General features: G+C 51.9%; 2 protein-coding genes across 4 annotated transcripts in view; one reads left to right on the top strand and one right to left on the bottom strand.

Annotated features, from left to right (window-relative positions):
• The window catches only part of LOC113931545 (guanine nucleotide-binding protein-like 3-like protein), a 100,809-nt gene that overhangs the window by 22,644 nt on the left and 57,013 nt on the right, over positions 1–21,152 (top strand). The gene's annotated exons all lie outside the window — the stretch shown is intronic.
• The window catches only part of FGD1 (FYVE, RhoGEF and PH domain containing 1), a 40,653-nt gene that overhangs the window by 17,073 nt on the left and 2,428 nt on the right, over positions 1–21,152 (bottom strand). Inside the window, exons 2-8 of the mRNA XM_027609632.2 lie at positions 5,302–5,475; positions 4,830–5,007; positions 4,265–4,703; positions 2,868–2,957; positions 2,017–2,165; positions 480–636; positions 236–374 (exon numbers count right to left, since the gene is read on the bottom strand). Of these exons, the coding sequence (XP_027465433.1) occupies positions 236–374; positions 480–636; positions 2,017–2,165; positions 2,868–2,957; positions 4,265–4,703; positions 4,830–5,007; positions 5,302–5,475 (1,326 nt within the window). The remainder of the gene's footprint in view (positions 1–235; positions 375–479; positions 637–2,016; positions 2,166–2,867; positions 2,958–4,264; positions 4,704–4,829; positions 5,008–5,301; positions 5,476–21,152) is intronic.

Genomic DNA, 21,152 nt, shown 5'->3' with positions numbered 1-21,152 from the left:
CTCTGGGGTTCCAGCTGGGGACTTCAGACTGGCAGACCCCTGAGTGCTCTATCTGGGTACTCGGGCAGAGATTCAACCTGGAGGTACATCTTGAGGTCTTACTCTAGAGCCTCAATGTGGGCCTTTCAGTTTGGAGATCCTCTTCTGGGATCTCATTATGTTGCAATGGAAGGCTGACACTGTGAGTTAAGTCTTGGGGGCTGGAGTGGGACAGGGCCCGGATGCGTGCACTCACTTTGGGCGTCCTTGCTGTCCGGGGAGCCGTGGGGCAGCTTTAACAGATAGTCCTTGAGAAGCAGCTCATAGCGGGGAATGCGCTGCACAGGTTCCAGCATGTGGTGCTGCAACGTCAGGTTGCCACAGGCTTCCTCCTTCTGTGATGGGCAGAAGCAGAGGGGCTCAGGTCTGGCCACAGACCCCTCACTGGATCCCTGCAGACCTCTCCTCCCCAGTCTGTCCTATCCAGCTTCGCTGCTTACCTGCACCTCATGGATGATTACTTTAAACTGGGTGGAGCGCTCTGTCCAGGTGTTGACCAGCTCCACAGCCCGGTCGAAGTTCTTCACGTACTCGCCGTACATCTTGAGGAAGGGTGCCAGCTTCTGCAGGATGTCTCCGATGCGTGGGTAGCGGTCCCTGGGGTGGAAGCGGGGTCTGGCACGGTCCTGCTGAGCCTTGTCCCCCAGAACTCTCCCAGGGTTCTTCCTAGGTCTCTAGTCCCAGGGAAGCTACTCTCATCGCATTCCTGGCAATCTACTTGTCAGCCAGGTCTGCTCCTCTGGAATTGCTGCTTATGTTATAGGCCAGTTAGGCCAAGAGGCTCAGCTTGACCTGAAACCATGGCCCGGGCTGCTACCAGCCCCGACTCTGCCCTTCTCAAGTACCAGGAATAACATGTCCTGAAATACCTGCCCAGACCTCACTGTGAGGGCCACTTCATACACTTCTTATTGATTCTGTGCCCAGCCATATGCCAGGTGATTCTGAAGACACAAATGAGTCACACTGAGCTAAGCCCCGACAGGGTCACTGTCTGATAGGGGAGACAAAGTGAACAATCCTGGTCATACTCCTCAGGAGTCACAGTTCGCTGAGGGACACACGGCACTTGACCTGGTCTTAGCCCTCACTGGTCACGGTCTGCTGGGGGACACACAAGAACCAGGCCAGGCCTATCCCTCAGGTGTAACAGTCAGTTGGGAAGATGCAGGAACTGGCTTCATGCCAGCGCTCAGTGGTGACAGTCTAGGGAGGGAGACACACTTTATCCTGTGGGTGTGGGGAGCATGGAGATGATTTTCAAGCAGGAAGTAACATAGTCTGATTGTTCAGAAAGACCATTATGGCAGGTGGTGTAGACTCTAAAGGATGGATGGGAAAAGGAGAGCCTGGCGGCTGGGAGATTGCCTGTAAACCCTGCCCTTCTACCTCAGGACTCAGCTCAGGAATCAGCTCCTCCTTGAATCCTTCTCTAACCCCAGACTAGGTTTGGTCCATTTGTCTGGATTCCTACAGCCTCCTATTCTCAGCTCTATCATAGGTCTGATAAAAAAAAAACACAACAGCTCACATTGAGCACTTATTATATGCAGGATACTGTTCTAAGTTCTAAGTTGACATGTGTCAACTCATTTAAATCCTTCAAACAACCCTCTAAGGTAGGCTATTATTATTATCCTCATTACACAGAAGAAGAAACTGAACCACAGTAATTTAAGAAACTTGCTTAATATCACAAAGCGAGCCAACGGCAGAGCTGAAATTTGAACCCAGCCAATTTGGCTCCTAACCTCATACTCTTAAGGGTTGTGCTATTCTGTTGTAATTTTCTGAGTCCCGGTCTGTGTTTCATATTAGATTGGGAGGGCATGGAGGGAGGAGCTTCGGTCTGATTCTCTTTGTGAAAGGTGCTAAGAGGAGAGGACGGGCGGGAATGACCTCGAGTGCACACTTGTGCCCTGGGCTTGGCAGGTGCGTGGACAGGAGGGCAGGCAGCCTAGATCTGGGGTCCCTCACCATTCCTCCATGCGCTTCTCTAGCTCAGGCAGCAGGAACTGCTGGTGGAAGCAATAGATGGAGCAGATGTTAGAGAAGATGCCATGGACAACGTCAGCAGGGAAGGAACTGCGGTTCCGAGCTTCTTCCAGTAGCCGGGCACAGAACACCTGTGGGGCAGGGCAGGAGTGTTGAGCCCAGCTGGGCCTGGGACTTGGCTGGGGAAGGGGCAGCTTGGAGGTGAGGGCAGTGTTTGTGGGCAGCTCTGTGGAGCTTTGGGATCAGCACTGGTCTTGAGACTGAGGAGAGAGGGAATGGAGTTAGGCTTCTATGTGGGGTTGGATTTCGGGTTATCGAGGTTAGGACCTGGAAGTAGGCACTGGAACAAGGAGAAGTCAGGAGCAGGGTCAAGGTCAGAATTAGATTCAGGGTCAGATCCATTCATTTAACACATATTTTTTGAGAGCCTACTGTGTGCCAGGCACTGCTATAATGGCTGGGATAACATAGTGAACAAAGCAAGCAAAAATTCCTACCCATATGGATTCTAGTGGATTTGGGGTCAGGAATAGCGCCAGGATTAGAATGAGGATCAGGGTCTGGTTTACAGCTGGGGTCAATTCGGGATCTAGGTCAGAGTTGCAGTCAGGGCTGATGTACCCACCCAAAGTTAGGAATGAGGGTTGGTACAAAGATCAAGCTTGGGGTCATAATCAGAATTGACTTCAGAGACAGGATGGGGGTCAAGGTCAGAAACGGGTCTTGCCAACTCTAGATTGGTAATGGTATGGCTGGGCTCAGGCCCTATTACTTCCTCCTTGGCACCCACCTACCAGGTCCTGGGGCCCTGGGACCCCCAAGGGGACATTCACCTGATCCAGGAGATGGAGCCTGGAAACGTAGGCCTTCTCAGTTTGCAGGAGCTCATTGGCAATGTGGAACACTTTCTGCTGCACAGTCAACTGGAAAGGAGAAGAGGCAACCACTCATCCATCACCCCGTACCCTAACCTTCACCCAAGCCCACAGAATTCTCAGAACAGCTCAAATGCTACTCTAAGCCCAATGCCACCCTGGGTGAACCCTACTTCCCCATCTCTGGACCCATAAGCCTCCCAGCTTCAATCTCTGACACCCCAGTGTATCCTAAAAGCCACTCCTCAATTCCAATGATACGCACTCTCTCCCTTGGCCACTCGTGAACCCAGGCATCTGCTCTCTCTATTCATTTAGCATAATATAATGGTTAATTGTGTGGGCCAGGAAGTCAGACTTCCTGGGTTCAAATCCTAGCTCTGCTATTCATTAGCTCGCATAAGTTGTATAACTGCTCTGTATTTAAGTCTCCTCATCTGTATAAACTGATAGTAATAGGACCTAAGTCCACTGGTAGTTGAGATGATTAAATGATTTAATATAAGTAAAACATAGCAGACTACAGATTAAGTAGTCTATAAATGTTATTTATTCACCCACTCAGTTCACTGTCAGCAAAGGCTTGCCGAGTACCTGGGGTGTGAAGAAAACACCAAAGTACAAAAATGTATACGACTCATTGCCTGTTGGCCCAGTTTCCAAATCACTAGACACATATTTGCTGAGTCCCTGGCCTCAGCGCCCACATTTGAGCTGGGTTCTGGTGAAGAAGGTGTTTTGGCTGCAACCTAACTTAAGTGCGAGGAAGCCTTTGAAAGCAGCCTTAGACTGCTGGGGCACAGAAAGGGTTTCCTGCTGCCAAGGGCCTTCATGGCCACAGCCTCAGGTCGTTCGGGCAGGAGGAGCTCTAGCTCTCGTGCCCCTCTGGCAGCCAGCTGCTGGGAAGTCTCTGGATGTGAGAGACTTTCCATTTTATAAATAAGGAAACCAAGGCTCGTGGTAGGGGAGTGGAGTCTTGCCCGGTGTCACATAGCTACCGAGTCTTGGGATTTTCCAGCTGGAGGAGGACTTTAAGGATCCCCAAGCAGGATGCACATCTTTAAGACAGAAAAACTGAGGTCCAGCTAGTGGTTCTCTGATAAGGGAAGAACAATTTTCCCAGTGGGCATTTGGGACCATGCATGGTCATTTTGGTAGTTACAGTGAAGGGGGGGGCAGCGAGGTACGGGTTTGCTGCCGATATTTAGTGTACCAGGGGACCAGGGAAGCCAAACATCCAAAGTGGAAACAATGCCCCATTTTGAGAACTGACGAGCTGGGGAAGAACCAAGTGTAAGAGCCAGGCTCCTGGTTTTTCCACATGGTCCTGTCTCTTGGTGAACATGGGTCAGTACCTCCACAGATTCCTGTCTCTCCATCGGGGGCACTGGGATTTCTCTGTCCTTCTCCTCCTCCTCCTCGTCATCCTCCTCCTCCAGGTCGCTATCAACTTCCTGGGAGCCGGGCCGCTGGGGGTCAGCCAAAGCAACAGGGACACTTGCCAGGGCAGGGGGCCCAGGACACAGGCTGTGGCTGGGGGGCCCGTCATCACTGACGAAGCAGGTCTCCTCACTGTTGGATGGCGAGCTGATGCTGTCAATGCCGCTGTCCCGGTTGGGCACCTTCTCGCCATCCCGGGGCCCAGGAGCCAACAGGAACAGGCAGCGGGAGGCCTCGCCCTCGGGAAGCTGGGGCACTGGTGGCTGTGGGGGTGGCTGTGGCAACACGGCTGGCTCTGTGGGACCTGGGCTGGGGCCAGGGGCTGGCCTATCCGAGGCGACAATCACAGGCTCTCTGAGGTGGGTGGTGGACACACATGGAGGCAGGGTATGAACTCAACTGAGAGTCCCGTCTTAGAGCTGTCCTTCCTGTCCCAGGCCCACCGTCACCCCCACAGCGTCCCCCGGGGACCAGACTCACCTTTCAAATTTTTCAATCAGTGAGGATACTGCTGCAGAACTCGGGCTGGCCTCCACCCTGGGGGCCAGGCCCTTGGCCACTCGGGGGTCTGCAGGCAGCGGGCGTGATGGTGGAGGGGGAATGGGCTCAGGTGGGGGGGGCATCCGGGGCATCTGCAGGTAGCTGGGCTTTGGGGGGACTGGAGAAATGCACAGGGAAGAGAGGGGAGATCCCAGTGAGCTGAGTTTGGAGGTGGCTGTCATGGTCAGGCCACAAGGCCTTCCACAAACCCCCAGTCTGCACCATTGCCCAAGGCGGGTACAGAGCAAGCCTGAGGCAAAATGCCAGTGTGTATGCATCAGCCACAGGCCACAGCCCTCTGCCGCTAGACCTAGTCTTCTAACAAGACTTCTCCTCTGCCACTGATCAGCCTTTCCCCTCTGTCATTCCCCTCTCCTGGGCCATTTCTCCGCCCCTCGCTGGAACCACTTACCTTGTGGCTTTGGGCCTGGTGTCCGCTTCAGTGGCGAAGGACGCTGGCTGGGGGTTTCAGTGGGGGGGCCTGGGTCTGAGCGAAGCCGCTGGGGACCTTCTGGATGAGGTTCAAGGCTCTGGCCAGGGTCAAGGGACAAACTTTTAACCAGGATCCGGTTTCCTTGGTGCAGCCCTGCAGAAAGGGAGAACCTGGGTGTGAAGCGATTGATGTTACCCCAAAGGGACCAGGGGAGTTGTATGTCTTAGCAGGTATTGGGGTATTGGGTTTCCCTGAGCCTCTTTCCATGGCACACTGCCTTTCTGGGAAGCCCCTACCACAGCCCTCACATGGGGAGCCAGGACCGGGGCTGTGGCTGGCTGTTTTCATCAATAGACAAGAGTTTTTTGTGATCTGTACATTGATTCCTTGTATGTCAGCAGGCATTATTATTAGGGCGTTTAACCAGGCTGGGTGTGGGTGCGAGCACCCTCCAGTTTGTGTACATGTTTGCAGCCCTTGTTTATATGGCCACAGTGAGTATGCTGAGCCTAAGCCATTCTTCATCCTTTTTCTTAAGGTCCTGAGGATACCTGGCCTTCCTTGTCTACAATTTTATACAGCCGAGTGTGCTCAAAAATGACAAAACTGGATTTCACGAACAAAAGTTTTGCTCCTTAAAAACCCAGCCTCTCACTAATCTGTTACTACCCTCCTCCACTTCCACACCCACATACAACCACACACACCCAGCACGCGGAGTTCAGGTCACAGGAATGGCTTTAAAACGGCAGGCAACTAATGCAGAAAATGGGAGGCCTTTTTGCACTGTCCCTCTTCCCTCACTGTTGGGCTCCCTAAGTCCACCTCTGTCTTTGGTCCTAGGGGAAGACGATGGTTGCCTTTGGGAGAGAAGATTCCATTTGGAAGACAATGAGGGACGCTCCAGGCTGACATGTCCCAAAGGGAGAAGTGTGGCGCTCAGGTGGGCCTGGCTTGGTCTTCACCGAGAAGTCAGTGGGGGGTGGGGGTGGGGGATAGAGCAGAGAGGGCAAACCCCGGAGGCAGGCTGAGGAGCTAGTTGACCGTCCTGTGGGCAGAAGGAAGTCACGAAAGGCCATGGCGTAGGGAAGGGCGTAGGCAAACAGGTGTGAGGACAGGAGAGTGAGTAGCGGCCAAGAGCTCCTGGGGCTCCCACCCACACGTGGTGTTGGTTTTGCTGCGCCCCAGCCACACACCCTCTCACAGCCACAGGATCTGCTACCCTGTGTTACAGAGTCTCATACTGACCAGTCACAAAAGGGCCCACTCAGTTACGGAGCCACATGGTGTTATTTAGACGGTCTCGGGCAACTGCAGGGCCCCACAAATTCCAATATCCAATCAATCACATGCCATCACGCTCCTGAAAGCCTGCTCACACACAGTCACCAAGACCCACAGTCAAAAACTCACATATTATCACGCAGCCCCACGGTATCACGTACACAAGCAAACAGAGGCACACACACTCACAAAGACAGCCACACAGTGGCAAGCCCATCGTTTTATGCAGTTTCATACAATAATTTCCCAACCACTTACCATCATACACACTCATCAAAGATGGTTACACTGAGTCACAAAGACATACAGAGTCATTTATATTGTGTCTCACAATCGCAGGGCCACAGTGTGTCACACATACCGTAATATGGTGTTACGGGTTCACACACCTGCAAGTGGTCACATAGTCATGAGGACTATCGCCACACAGGGTCATTATACCATGTCAGATACGACCTCACACAATGGGATGACATCCCGAAGTCACACACCACCATGTGTCCAGAAACGCAGACACACGATCACAGACGTATGACCTCTTTTACTCCCATGTCATACTCATGAAACAAACATGTCCAAGGTGTCCGTAGGTCTTAGGGGCTCAGGCACACAGACACACCTGACATTTGCCTACTGGTCTAAATGGTCATGGAATCCCATGTGCCCTCCGTTGCAAAAACATACAGCTACAACACGCAGAGACACCCTATGGGGTCGCATGGGCAAAAACAGTCACAGGGAATTTTAGGTCTCCCAGTCCTGGAGGGAAGGAATAGACCAACCCACAGTGTTCCAGCAGCTTCCCTGGGTCCCTGGCCCCACTCTGGCCCCAGTCCAGCCAGGCAGGCCCCAGGGGACTCGGGCTGTGGTCCCTCCCAGCAGGAACATGGTGCTCCAGGCCCCAGGCTGAGCCCCACTCCTCCACCCTGCACCTTTGCCTTGGGTGCAGTTTCCTCACTTCTTTTCCCACCTGAGCAGGCAGGGCCCTGACAGGGAGGGAGGACATGCTCCTCTCAGTTCGGCTTACCCTGCCCTGCTCAGCACATCCTGGCCTGGTCCTGCCCTGCCTTCCCCCTGGGTGTGGGGTTGAAGAGGAGGAATCACTTGGAGGGTGGCACATGAGGAGACACAGTTTGAGAGACACACGGCCAGAGCAAGAGAGACAGAGAATAGCTGATGGTGCCAGAGACCCAGCAGGCAAAGCCAGACACCCCATTGTGCAGAGACCCCCCCCCAGAGATACACACATAGATGCCAGGGTCTCAGGTGCCCCTTGTCTGCCTCCTCAGGGCTCCATCTCGCCCTGTCTCCATACCTCAAAGCAGGCAGGCCTCCCCGGTGAGCCCTCCCTACACAGTCTGTGCAGAGCAGCTGGGGGCCCCTGGCTGGGCTTCTCTCTCTCCCTGCTCCACTGCTTGTTCTGGGGATAGGGTGACCATACCATTCTTTGTGGCCCTGCTCTGGCCTACCCTCTACTCCCTTTACACCCACCCCACCAGTGGGCCTGCTCTCCTTTCTCTCTGCCTCCTTGCAGGCAGCCCTGCAGAATGGAAGGCTGGATAAAATTCAAATATTCTGGCACACTCTGGCTTTGCAGGAGAGAGGGGCAGGGACTGTGAGCTCAGGATCTAATGAGGAGATGAAGGCTGAGAAAGGGGCAGTGACTTGCCCGAGGTCACACAGCAAGTCAATGGCGGAGCTTCAGCAGATGGGTCCTGCACTGGACTCCTTTCTGAACCCTGCCCTTCAAGGGGAAGCTGGAAAAGAGGGGAAGTAGGAGGGGCAGGGTTGTACCCCAGGGCTTCAGAAAGTCGTGAGCTGCAGTGTGGCTAGTGAGTACAATACCTCTACGCCCACCTCCAGGGAGATGACTTCACAGTTCCAGTTCAGGAGCCTAGGCCTGGCCAAGAACGGCTGAGGTTCCGCTGAAGGAAGAAGGTTCAAGATCCCTCCCTCTCCTGTGTCAGTGCTCCTCATGCCTGTCCCTCTGCCTCCATTTCCTTGTTTCCGCCTATGTTTTCCCCCAGTGGCCCCCTTGTCCCAGTCTTGCTCCCTCCATGAGGGTAGATGGACCTCCAGCTCAGGGCATGACACTTACCTGCGCAAGAGCATTTTATGACTTCCCACTGTCCATGGGGAAGATAGGAACTTCTCAGCTAGGCCCCCATGGCACCTCATGATCCTGTTGAACTCTCTGGTTTCCCTAGGCTTAGCTCAGTTCCCCCAGGTGTTTCTGAGCCCTACTCTGAGCCCAGTAGACTCACTGCTGGAAGATGTGAAATCCCATCTCTGCCCCTAGGGAGCTCCCAAGGGATGCCTTCTCCCTTCCCGGATGCCACAGCCTTTCCCACTGCTCCATCCCATACCCACCTGGCTAGGTCCTGCATTGGTTTTCTCTAGCCCATTTTTTATAGTTGACAGTCCATGGCATTATCTCTCACGTGCGCATACCTACACACCTGATGGAGTCTTCCACCAGCACTGCCCCCTTAACTACTGGGTTTACCAGGGTCCCCAGGGCCCATCAGAGCAGAGGCCACAAAGGGCCCCACCCCACAGAGAGAAAGTCACACCACCGAACTTTATAATACATTGTGAAAATGTACCCAGCCACACATTGGCAATGCAGAGCCCTCAAAGACCTCACGAGAGCCGCAGAGTCGTTCACGTGTCCATATGCCACGTGCTTGGCACGTTATGCTCACACACCGCCATTGCTGCCATTCTGGCATCTCTTGTCACTGACCGGAAGCACATCCTGGACACTGTCCCAGCTCTTCTGTGGGGGTGGGGGTGTGCCATCCCGGCAAGCCTTCAGCAGGCAAAAGGTAATCTTGATCTTAACCCTCAGGGAGTTCCCAATCTCAAAGACAAGAGACTCTCATTTAGGAAAACCACCTAAGTGGGCTCAGGAAGTGCCGTGGGGGGGGGGGGGGTCAGTCTGTTGGGATGGGGGAAGCTCAGGGGAGGGAGAGGCCAGGGACAGGGCGACCAGATAAAGTACAGAATGCCCAGTTAAATTTGAATTTCAGATCAACAATGAATAATTTCTTAGTATAAGCATGTCTCATGCATACTTAACACTAAAAATTTATTATGCCATACTAAAATATTGTTTGTCGAATACCTGAAATTCAAATCTACCTGTACTTTATTTGAGCAAATTTTAGCAACCTCAGTCAAGGAGGGTTTAGAGTGAATGAGGCAGAGCTAGGCCTCTGAGGCAGCTCCTGGCAACCAGGGCCCCCTAGTCTCTTGTCCAGTTAAGCCTCAGGCAAGCTGTGGGCTCTACCCAATTTCCCTGCAGTGGGCACCTGAGTGCTCATGACAGTGACATTATTTCAGGGATAACCTTGAATCTGGTCTTATTTATTAAAAAAACAAGGACAGTCATTTAGAACCTGTGGTATATGACTATCCCAAAGAGGGGTGGCATGACTGCACTCACTGACCGGACTGTGCGTGTTGAGGTGTTGTGGCACCTTCGTTAGGAAGATCTGGTTCAGGGGGCAGCTGGGTGGCTCAGTGGGTTGGGCTTCTGATTCTTGATTTTGGATCCAGGCATGACCTCGGGGTGGTGAGATCAAGCCCTGTGACAGGCTAGGCCCTCGGCTTGGAGCCTGCTTGAGGTTCTCTCTCCCTCTCCTCCTGTCCCTCCCCCACTCTCTCCCTCTCTTTAACAAAAAAAGGAGGAGCTGGTTCAGGGGTCATAGAGACCCTGGTTAAATCCCAACACCCCCACTTACTAGTTGTGTGACCCTGGGCAAACCTCTCTATCTACTGAACCTCAGTTTCCTTGTCTGGAAAATTAGATAGTAATCACAGCCCCTGATTTTGGAGAGTCCATGAAACAAAGAAGGGAGAGAGCACAGTGTCCCCCACTCACACAGCAATGTGAGTGAAACTTGAAAGCCTACAGAATTGCACATCCGCAGACATGAAATTATGCACACAGATAATAAACCCACAGGCCGCAGGCTGCAACCCAACACAAAGCTATTGACACACCAAGAAACACGAGCAAACCCAGCCAGAGAGGGACACAGAATCCAGCTCCATTCTCCTCGACAGCTCCTCGGATCAGGGCAGGATTCCTACTAGAGGTGGCATGGCAAAGAAAAGACAATAGTACCCCATCCTGCAATGCAAACTCAATTGAAAATACAAATCATACAAAACTGTAATATAAGTGTTCAGAAGTATAATAGAGTTTTGAATTTTTCCATGACAACATGTTGTTATTGAAATAACAAAATCATTCCAAAAATTGTTTCTGGTTGCTGCATGCCCCTACTTGGCAGGTGCCCTGAGCACATGCTTTGGGGCTCCTAGCAGAGCAGGTCCGTCCTCTAGCTGTTGGAAGATAAGGACTCCTGTCTTTGCCCATTTCCACTGGAATGACCCTGCCTCTCCCTCACCTCTTTCTGGTAATTTCAGCTCTCAGCATCCCCCTTCCCTGGCCAGCAACACCCCCTCTCCCATCTCCTAGTTGTAGCCTTGGCTTAATCTCAAGTCAGCTAATGGGGCCTCAGACTGGACCTCAGCCATTAACTCCATGGTGACCTGAGGAGTTGCTTCACAGCTCTGGACCCCAATTTCCCCATCTGCAAAATGGGGGAGAATATGTGTGCACTCCTCATTCTGAGGACCTGGTGAGATGCTAGAGTGGGCAGAAGCTGGCCCCAGCCCTCAGGCTTCCTGACCCCCCACTGCATACTTCTCCCTACAGCCCCCAGATCTCTGTCTCTCCAGGCTAAGAGGTAGGCCCCAAGGGACAGCTGGAATTCCTGGGGGTGGGGTGGGGTGGGGTGGAGAAAGGGAACAGAGGGAGTGGAGAAGAAAGAACAACAGCAAATAAGAAAGTGCCTTTTGGAAAGCCAGCTCAGTTTGGGGGGGGAAGGGGAGCCCCTCAGTTTGAGATAAAAGCAGGGGACAAAGGTATAGCTGCCCCACTTTTTCCACCTTCCCCTTGAATGTGAGGTCCAGCCCTGCTGCCCTACACCTTTGCGGCCAGACTGACCCAGGCCTTGCTTTGCCTGACAGATGTTCTCTCTGAGAGCTCAAACACGAAGCTCTGTCAACTGTGAGAAGTGCAGGGGGAACTGTTCTACAGGAACCCTGTGGGTAGATCTGAAAGTTCCTTCCCTGAAGTGGACTGGTCTTCTGAACATAAGGACTGCAGAAAAACAGAGGCACCTTCTGCAGAGTGAAGGTGATTTTGGAAAGTGGGAGCCACTTCCAAGAGTTTCCTAGAGTGTTCCTTCCTGCAAAATAGAGAAACTTTCAACAAAATGGAGGTCTTTTTGATAAAAAGAATGCCCCTTCTGTAAAGGGAAGAAATTTCTAGAAAGTGGAGGAGACTTCTTCAAAATGGAGGGACATTCTGTAAAGTGAGGAGAGTTCTATAAAGACCTTTTTGTAAAACAGATGACCTGTCTGTAAATGAAGGACTCTCTGCCAAACAGAAGACTCTTCTGTAAAATGGAGGAAGTCTCTTGTAGAGTGAGGCCCCTTCTGTAAAGTGAAGGATGTTTCTGTAAAGTGTGTACTCTCATGTAAAATGAGGACCTTTCCATAAAATGGAACAGTACCAGGCATTAGGGAATGGTAGGGACTGGGGTAAACTGGAGACCACATGCCTCACCTGAAGTAGCTCCTCCCTTCTATCTAATTGTCACTTTGCAGGAACAGGGCCCTGTGTTTTCAGATCTTCCAATATTTCAAGAGAATTAGAAATCCAGACTTTTACGTGAAACCCCCTAATTTTGAAAACAGTGAGTAGGTCAAACAATATTTGTGAGTCCAATTCAGTTTGTGGGCCACCACTTCGTGGTATCCGAATTAGATGGTCCTTTAGGCCCCTTCCACCTCTGCCAGTTACCTCCTGCCCTATCTGACATGCTCTGGCCATTGGGTGGCAGCCTTGGAGGTCCCTTCTCCCACCCTCTGCCAGGGCCCAATCTTCTCTGGGCTTGAGCAGGCTCATGCAACACTTGTCAGCAGTTCCCTGAACTGGAATCCTTTGGTTCCACCTGGTCCAGTTTACACTTTGCCCTGTGCAAGACGCTTGGAGAAGAGAGCAGGGCATTTCAAGAACCTCCAGAACTCTCTGGAACTCAAGGTGTTCACTTCTTAGTGGAGGATATAAAGTATGGGGGTTCAACTGTTTGTTAAGCACCTACTCTGGGTCAGGCTTTGTGTTGATGCTTTCCGGTATGGCATCCTCCTAACAATCCTGTGTACTATTAGCTCCATTTTATAGGCAAGAAAAGCGAGACACAGAGAAGCAAAATAACGTGTCTGAGGATACACAGTTAGAGCTGGGATGGGATCCCAAGCATGTCTGTGTCCAGAGTCACAGAGCACATCCTCAGCCAATGTTTGCTGAGTTGGGAAAGAAATGACATTTGGAGGGGGGAATGGGGTGACTTTCTAAAGGAGGCGGTTTTTGAGTTCAGCCATCCAGGATGGGGTATGTTTTTGTTGTTGTTAATGTTGTTTTTTGGTTTTAGGTGGACTGGGCATGGTCCTGCAGGCAAGGGAAGAAATTGAGCAAAGGTGTGAATACTAGGTGGGAAGGTGAAGAGTGTGTTTGAGGGCACAATGAACCGAGTCCCGGGTTTGTAAAAAAAAAAAAAAAGTTCCAGAACAGGAGGAAGAGGGCAGGAAGGGCCAAAAGACAGGCAGGCATCCCTGCCCACACACACACCAACTACAACCACAACCAAGATACAGAACTCATAGGGGGCATACAGAGACAGACATTGGCACAGAAACACACACACACACGCACACACACACGCACGAGATCTACATACAGAAACCCACATGCAGAAACATCTAGAAACTCCCAGGGGCTTAGACAGAACCAAGGTGACACACAAGCAGGCAAACAGGAACATACAACAAATACAGACCCAAAGACACACATAGACACACAGAGATATATACAGACACACACTCAAACATACAGACAGACATACAGAAATAAGAACATTAAGATACACACAAAACAGACCCTTGGGGACAAAGACAGCCAGGCAGCCAGGCACATGTGCACACATGCACGTGCATGCATGCACACATGCGTGTGCTCTCACACACACACACACACGCACGCACGTGCTCGCGCGTGCACACACACACACACACACACACACCACCCGGCCACATGGGAGCACAGGCAGCCCATCCCTCTTCCAGTTGCTGGACTGCTGTAAGGGCCTGGCCACCTCCTCCCTGTGTCTCTGGACCTGAGGCCAGAGAAGGATGGGGGTGGTTGCTCCACCCCGAGGAGGGGCTGGGGACTTCAGAGGACAGGAAGGGAAGGGAGTGGAGCTGCAGCTGGGAGCACTGGGGGCAGTAATTACCCAGTGCTGGGGCTGCCACGCTGGCTGGGATTTCCCTTCCTGTGAGGACAAAGCCACTAGGGGATGGCCCCTCTGACCCCTGCTGTGTGTGACCCCAGGGACCCCAAGATCCACCCATCTCCCTTCCCCTGTCACCAGAAGCCTGGTCAAATTTGAGAATTAGTAAGAGAGATCATGAGGGAAAAAGGCAGAGAGAAAGAGAGAGAGAGAGGCACTGGAACCAAGACGAGGGAGAAGACCGGAAGGAAGACTGCGGAGAGCCCAACAGCTAGAGAGGGAAACGGTAAAGGGGGGGGCAAGTCAGAAGGGAGACAGGGACAGTGAGGGATGCAGGCTTAGAGAGGCAAATGGGAAGAAACAAAAAAGGCAGACCAAGGCAGATCAGGGCCATTTGTTGAACATGGCTACAATGTGTCATGCTGAGTGCTGCGGGGGGTGGGGGGGGGTTTATACCTGTGGCAAATTCTTAAGACAACACTAAGAGGTGGGCATGATAACCCCATTTTACAGATGTTAAAACTGAGGCTCGGGGAGGTGAAGAGACTTGCTCAAGGTCACATGAAGCTAGAAAGTGGCAGAGCTGGGCCTGGGGTCGGGGGCTCTCACCACTGCCTGACCGTGCCAGAGACTCAGGACCCAAACAGAGATCCCTGAAGGAATTCTCCAGAGAACAGAAGCAAGTCAGTGAGGCCTGGAGACTGGAGCCCTTAAGAGATGCACAGCAAGAGAGACCCACACCTTCCCTGCCCTACTTCCTGCCGCCCCTGGGGCTGTGTCAACACCTGGAATGCATTAGGCAGGGAGGCCCTGCCTAGGGGAACTGGGAAGAAGCTCGGGCGGGGGAGCAGGGAAGGTGAAGGTGAAGGCAGAGGTAGAGGTGTGGGCAGCTGCTGCGCGCCCAGCAGGCCCAAGCGGAAGGGCTGCTATGCCAGCTGCAGCTCCCTGGGGCCAGCCTTGCCAGTCCCGCCTTTGCCGCTTTCTACAGGCGCCTTCCCTCTGTGACTTAACCCCTTCCGTGCCCGGGCTACAGGAAGGCACCACAGATGGCTGGAGGCTGCCAGCGCCCTGAATAGCCTCCCCGAAGAGCCTCCCAATTCTCTCGGGGCCTCAGCCACACACCTGTGCCCCTCACCCTCCTGCCCTTAACTCTGGGGCCCGGGGGCGGGGGCACAGCCAATGCCTGCTGGGCACTGTCACCAGGATGCCCTAACCCATCTTCAGGCTCCCTCAGACTCAGTGCGTCCCAAGCCACACCCAGCCCCTAGGGGCTCCTCCTCCTGCCTTCCCCATCCCAAGAGGGGCACATCCAGCCCTGCAGTTCCCCAAGCCAGAGGCTGGGCTTTCTCCAGGTCTCCTCCCTCTCCCTCAACTCACACATCCAGCCAGACCCCAACCCCTAGCAGACCTGACTTTCGTAGCTTTAGAATCCATAAGCTTTGCCCCACTCTCCAGCTTCCTGCTTTCCCTCTCATCCTCTCTACAGGCATTCTCCACACCACAACCAGCCTATGAAAACAGTCGCTTCAATTCCTGTGGCCCTGTGAAGGGCTCCCGCTCGCCTCCCGGGTGAACGCCAACCTCCTGAGCTTGGGGACAAGTTAAGGCCCAGCTCAAGAACACTTCCCCGCCCCCACCCTCCAGCCACAATGGCCTCTTGTCTGTTCCTCGAAAGTGCTCTCTTCCGCCTGGGGCTTTGGCACATGTTGTTCCCGTGGCCTGAATGGCTTTTCCGCTTTGCCTTACCTCTGGACTCCCATTATCCTTGGAGTCTCAACTCAAGTGTCGTCTTTTCCCTGCTTACGAAGCATCCTCATATGTTCCTGCAGCATCTGTGCTCAGAATTACTTGTCATGTAGATCTTCCCTGCTAGGAAGAAGCTCTGCGAGCACAAGGATTGTGCCTGTCTTCCTGCACACCAAGCACCTTGCACAGGGCCACGCACATAGTACGTCTTCAATAAACATTTGTTGAATAAAGAAATGCCCTTCTTCCTCCCCTTTCACTTTCCCTTATCTGCCAACTATTTATTACCAAGTATTCATTGATGCCGTGTTATACGCCAGACAAATGTGATGATCAGGTCCCAGGGTTATAAATGGGGAAACTAAGGCCCTGAGAGGGGAAAGGATCCCGGGGGGGGGGGGGCACAGTGCACCAGTGGCAGAGCCAGGAGCACTGAGGTTCCTTCAGCTACTGTCCTGCATCCTTGTCTTCAGCTCTGTGTGGGTTTTGAAGCACATTTTGGAGATGCGATGCCTTCTAAGTCCAAGGAACTGGGTATTAGAACCCAGAGAGTCTGGACTTACTGCTCCAAGGATGTCTGCTCTCTCCAGAGGAGGGAACATAACACTGCCGGGCTGGCCAATGGCCGACTGTGCTTCCTGCCCTCATTCCAGACAGGTCCTAGCCCCACCCAGCCAGGATCTGGCCAGCTCCACATCTGCCCAAGGCATTTAGCTAACTGGCCCCCAGAAAGCCGTGGTTGGAGTCTGTCTCGGACACAGCTGCCACTCACCCTTAAGGAGGCAGGTAGCTCCCACCAGGCCCTCCCACAGGGACAGAGGTACCTGAAAGGGCTGAGGAATTGGGGGTGCCAACCATCTGCAACTTGGAAGCTTCAATTCCTTTAGTCCTGTCTGGGGAAGTCCTTTTTCCAGCTATCCAGAGTCTTTTATGTTTTGTTGTGTTTGTTTGGAAGACCCCAGCTGACTGAACCAAATCAGACATTCCCTCAGAATCTCAAACTGCTGCTCTCCAAAAATCCCCAGCAGAGCCCACCCCTGCCTCCTGTCATGAGCCCCCTCTTCTTCCCAAGAGCAACCTTCCTCTGTGACCTCTCGGGATGCCCTCAAAAGGGAGAACATTGAGGGAGCCACAGGAATTTCCTTTATCAGTGTTTGATTTGCTTTTCAGGAGTACTGCCTCATTTCTTTGCAACAAGCCACTAGCCTGGGTATCTGTGAAATGGGTCTCAGCTTTATGCAAATGTGCTTTAAAACACTGCCCTCCCCGCCCAAGGCATTTCTAAGGCAAAGTTTCAGCAGGTAATAAATGATCCACCTGAGTGTGACTCTGCCGACCTCACTATCTATGTCTTTAGGGATGGGACTGGCCCCCAGAACTGCACACACTTCTCCCCATGAGCTGCTTTGTGATCCATGGTATGCACTAGTGGTGAGAATTTCCAAACATCTCTGGCCTAGACCTCTCTCTTTTGAGCTTTCCACCCCTACATCGAGATGCCTGCTGGCCGCTTCCACCTGGATGTCCCCCAAGGCCTTTCAAACTCAATATCCTCCCTCAAACCTGCTCCTTCTCTTGCAGGTAGATGGCCCCAGCACCATCCACTGGGTCACTGTAGTTGGTTTCAGACAACAACCCAAACTCATCCTGGACTTCTCCTTCTTCCTTGGCCTGTACATCCAAGCCACCACTAAGGCCTTTCCATGTTAGCCCCTAAATATCTCTCAGATCTTATTGTCCTTCCTATTGCCATCACTCTAACCCAAGCTATGATCACCTGTCACTGGGATGACTATGACCCCCGCCTGCCTGTTTCCCTGTTCCCATTCTTGCATCCCTACCATCTACTCTCCACATGTAGCTATGGGGATCTCCCAAACACCCACCTCTGAGCACATCATTCCCCTGCTTAATAAACCCTTCCATAGTTCCCCTTTGCCCTCAGGATAAAGTTCCTTTCCTAGCCTTATCCTTTACTCCTCTCAATACCACTCCCAGTTCCCAGCATGCCTCAAGCTTCAGTGCCCTTGCTCCCACTGAAATTCTTTTTTTTAAAGATTTTATTTATTTATTTGAGAGAGAAAGAATGAGACAGAGAGAGCATGAGGGGGGGAGGGTCAGAGGGAGAAGCAGACTCCCCGCCAAGCGGGGAGTCCGATGCAGGACCCGATCCCAGGACTCCAGGATCATGACCTGAGCTGAAAGCAGTCGCTTAACCAACTGAGCCACCCAGGCGCCCCTCCCACTGAAATTCTTACCTGAACTGCCCTCCATGTTCCTCCTAGTTCTACAAACCCTGCTGACACCTTTTAGAGCCCTTGCTTTGGGCCAGGCCCTGTGGTGGGTGCTGCTGATGCCACAGTTTCCCCTGCCTAGAGTCCCAGAACTGCAATTGCTTTCCAACTTGAAGTGCCAAATGGCAGCCATTCACTAGAGCTAGGTATAGATGGTAAACTAAGGCAGGCGGTGTTTGTGCATATATGAGTGAGGGGTTGACTCACTCCCTTTAGCTTAGATCCCCTGCCTTCCTTTGGGGTTGGGAGGCAGGGAGGTAGGCCCACATAGGGTCCTGAGGAGAGGGCCTCAGAGAGGAGGCCAATGCATCCTTCTGGCCCTAATCATGCTGTTTCACCATAAGACCATGAATAAATGGCCTCTCTGAGCCTCCAAAACCCCAACTAAAAATCAGTTCCCACTCTAGGCTGTGCATCAGAATAACCTGGGAAGCTTTAAAAATAGATTCCTGGATTGCAACCCCAAGATTCTGGAGCTCTGAGGTGGAGTCTGGGAATCACATTTATTTTTTCAAAGTCATCAGGGGATTCTGATGTTCACCCAGTTTGGGAAACCCAGAACCAGATGGTGTCCAGGGTCCTTTCCAGCTCCCATTCTAACTCTTGGAGTCTCTGATGATGCCCTAGGCTCCAAATTAGAGGGAGCCAGCCCTATCACTGCCCCCTCAATTGGCTCAGTTCTCCCACTACCCATGAAAAGACTCTTACATCAGGTGCAACTATCTTGACTAAGACAGGCTCCAAGCTACTCCCCACCCAGCAACCAGAAGGATATTCTAGACCTCAAAACTGAGGAATAGGGTAGGGTTTCCCTCAAATCTCTATGAGCAAACCTAGGCTTGGAACTCCTTTCCGACTCTCTGAAAGCCCTCTCTGGCATCTCTTTCCAGGTTTTATTAACCTGGAAAATGGGTATAAAAACAATTGCCCCCTCCCCCTACCAGAAATCAGGGTAACTCAAAGAGAAAGCACTTTGAAGAAATTGAAGGTTTTTCACATGGATAAGATTTAACTACAGTGGACCCTTGAACAATACGGTGTGAACTGCACAGGTCCACTTATATATGGATTTTTTTCAATAAATATAGTATAGTACCATAAATGTATTTCCTCTTCCTTATAATTTTCTTTCTTTTTTAAAAAGATTTATTTATTTATTTTAGAGACAGAGAGAGAGGGAGAGTGCATGTGCAAGTGAGGGGAGGGGCAGAGGGAGAGAGAAAATCCCAAGCAGACTCTGCTGAGCACAGAGCCCAATGTGGGGCTCGATCTCACCACCCTTAGATCATGACCTGAGTTGAAATCAAGAGTTAGACACTTAGGGGCACCTGGGTGGCTCAGTTGGTTAAGCGACTGCCTTCAGCGCAGGTCATGATCCCAGGGTCCTGGGATCGAGCCCCGCATCGGGCTCCCTGCTCGGCGGGAAGCCTGCTTCTCCCTCTCCCACTCCCCCCGCTTGTGTTCCCCCTCTCTCTGTCTCTCTGTCTCTCTCTCTCTCTGTCAATTAAATAAATAAAATCTTAAAAAAAAAGAGAGATGCTTACCTGACTGAGCCTACCCAGGCACCCCTTCTCTTCCTTATGATTTCTTAATAACACTTTCTTTTCTCTAGCTTACTTTAAGAATAAAGTATACAATACATATACAAAATGATTTGTTAATTGACTGTTTATGTTATTGGTAAGGATTCTGGTCAAAAGTAGGCTATTAGTAGTTATGTTTTTGGGGAGTCAAAAGTTATACACAGATTTTTTTGTGCAAGTAGGGGCATGGGGGCTCATAACCCTAACTCCCCCATTGTTCAAGGATCAACTGTATTATTTTTAAGAGCACCCCCCCACCAGGATGGGTTGCTGGTCCCTACGGGTGGTGATTCACTAAAAGCCTCAGCAGTCTGAGGGAGGAAGTCGGCAGGCACACAGAAATCTTAACATGTGGACTAAAATGTTTCAACCCTTTAATTGAGAGGACTCTCTCTCTCTCCCTCTTTCTGTCTCTGTCTCTGTCTCTGTCTCTGTCTCTGTCTCTGTCTCTCTCTCTCTCTCTCTCACACACACACACACACACACACACACACACACACACACACCCTACAACCACCAACCCTGCCCTCTTTAGGCCAATTATAGGTGAGTCCTGTGGAGAGAGAAGCAAGTCACTTGTGCCTACCCCTGGGCCGGCTGGGCAGTGGGGGAGGCGGGCCTCTCACACCCCATGCTGCTGTGAATCACATGGCCCAGCGCCTGCTTTGCCAGGGCCTGAGTAATTCCTCCACCTCCTCTTCGGAAGGTTTTTCCCTTATTTTTAAAAAATTTCATTTTATTCTGCAGGTTTCTCACCAGTATCTCATAGACTTCTCAAGGCATTCTATAGATGAGGAAATTGAGGCGTAGAGAAGGGAAGTCACTCACCCAGGGTCACACGGTGAGTCACGTAGGAATGGTTGGTTGGGAAGCCGGGTCTTTCCCTAACACTCTTCTTATTCCTAATCCCCATCTTGGAGTATATATATATATAGACAGCCACCAATTACAGACACAGGGACTTGACTGGCAAAAAGTATCCTGGAAACTTTGTTTTGCTTTTTTGGGGAGGAGGGGAGTTCAGGCTGGGTATTGTGACTGGTAATGTGTAAGGACTGGGAGAGTGAGATGGCAACTCCAAATCATTGCCATGGGGGCAGCAGCGGCAGCAGCAGCAATCGGAGGCTAAGAGACCAGGGGTTGAGACACTGCCCAGCTACTGACTCTCAGACCAAGAGCATATGGAGGCCAGGAATTCTGTTGTCCTTCTTTTAGACAATAGTTCCTGAGGGCCTACTATGTGCTCCCTTCATATCTGTTCAGGCATTTGTTCAACGAGGACTTATTGAGCACCTACTATGTGCTAGGCACTGCCCTACTCACTGGGGATACAACAGTGAACAAAACAGATACAATCCCCTTGCCCTCACAGAGTTCACCTCCTAGTGGAGGAAGATGGCCAATAAACAAGTGGACACATATAATAAGATAATTTCAGACTGTACGAAGGGCAAGGATGGAAGCTGTGATGGAGACTCACAAGTGCCCCCACCAAAGTGGTCAGGGAGAGTCTCTTGGTGGAGGTGACATCTGAGCTGAGACCTGAAAGATGAGGA

Source organism: Zalophus californianus, chromosome X (assembly GCF_009762305.2).
Source record: "Zalophus californianus isolate mZalCal1 chromosome X, mZalCal1.pri.v2, whole genome shotgun sequence".
Taxonomy (NCBI): Eukaryota; Metazoa; Chordata; class Mammalia; order Carnivora; family Otariidae; genus Zalophus; species Zalophus californianus.
Note: the sequence above shows the minus strand (reverse complement) of the source record. Positions and strands in the feature narration are given on the sequence as shown.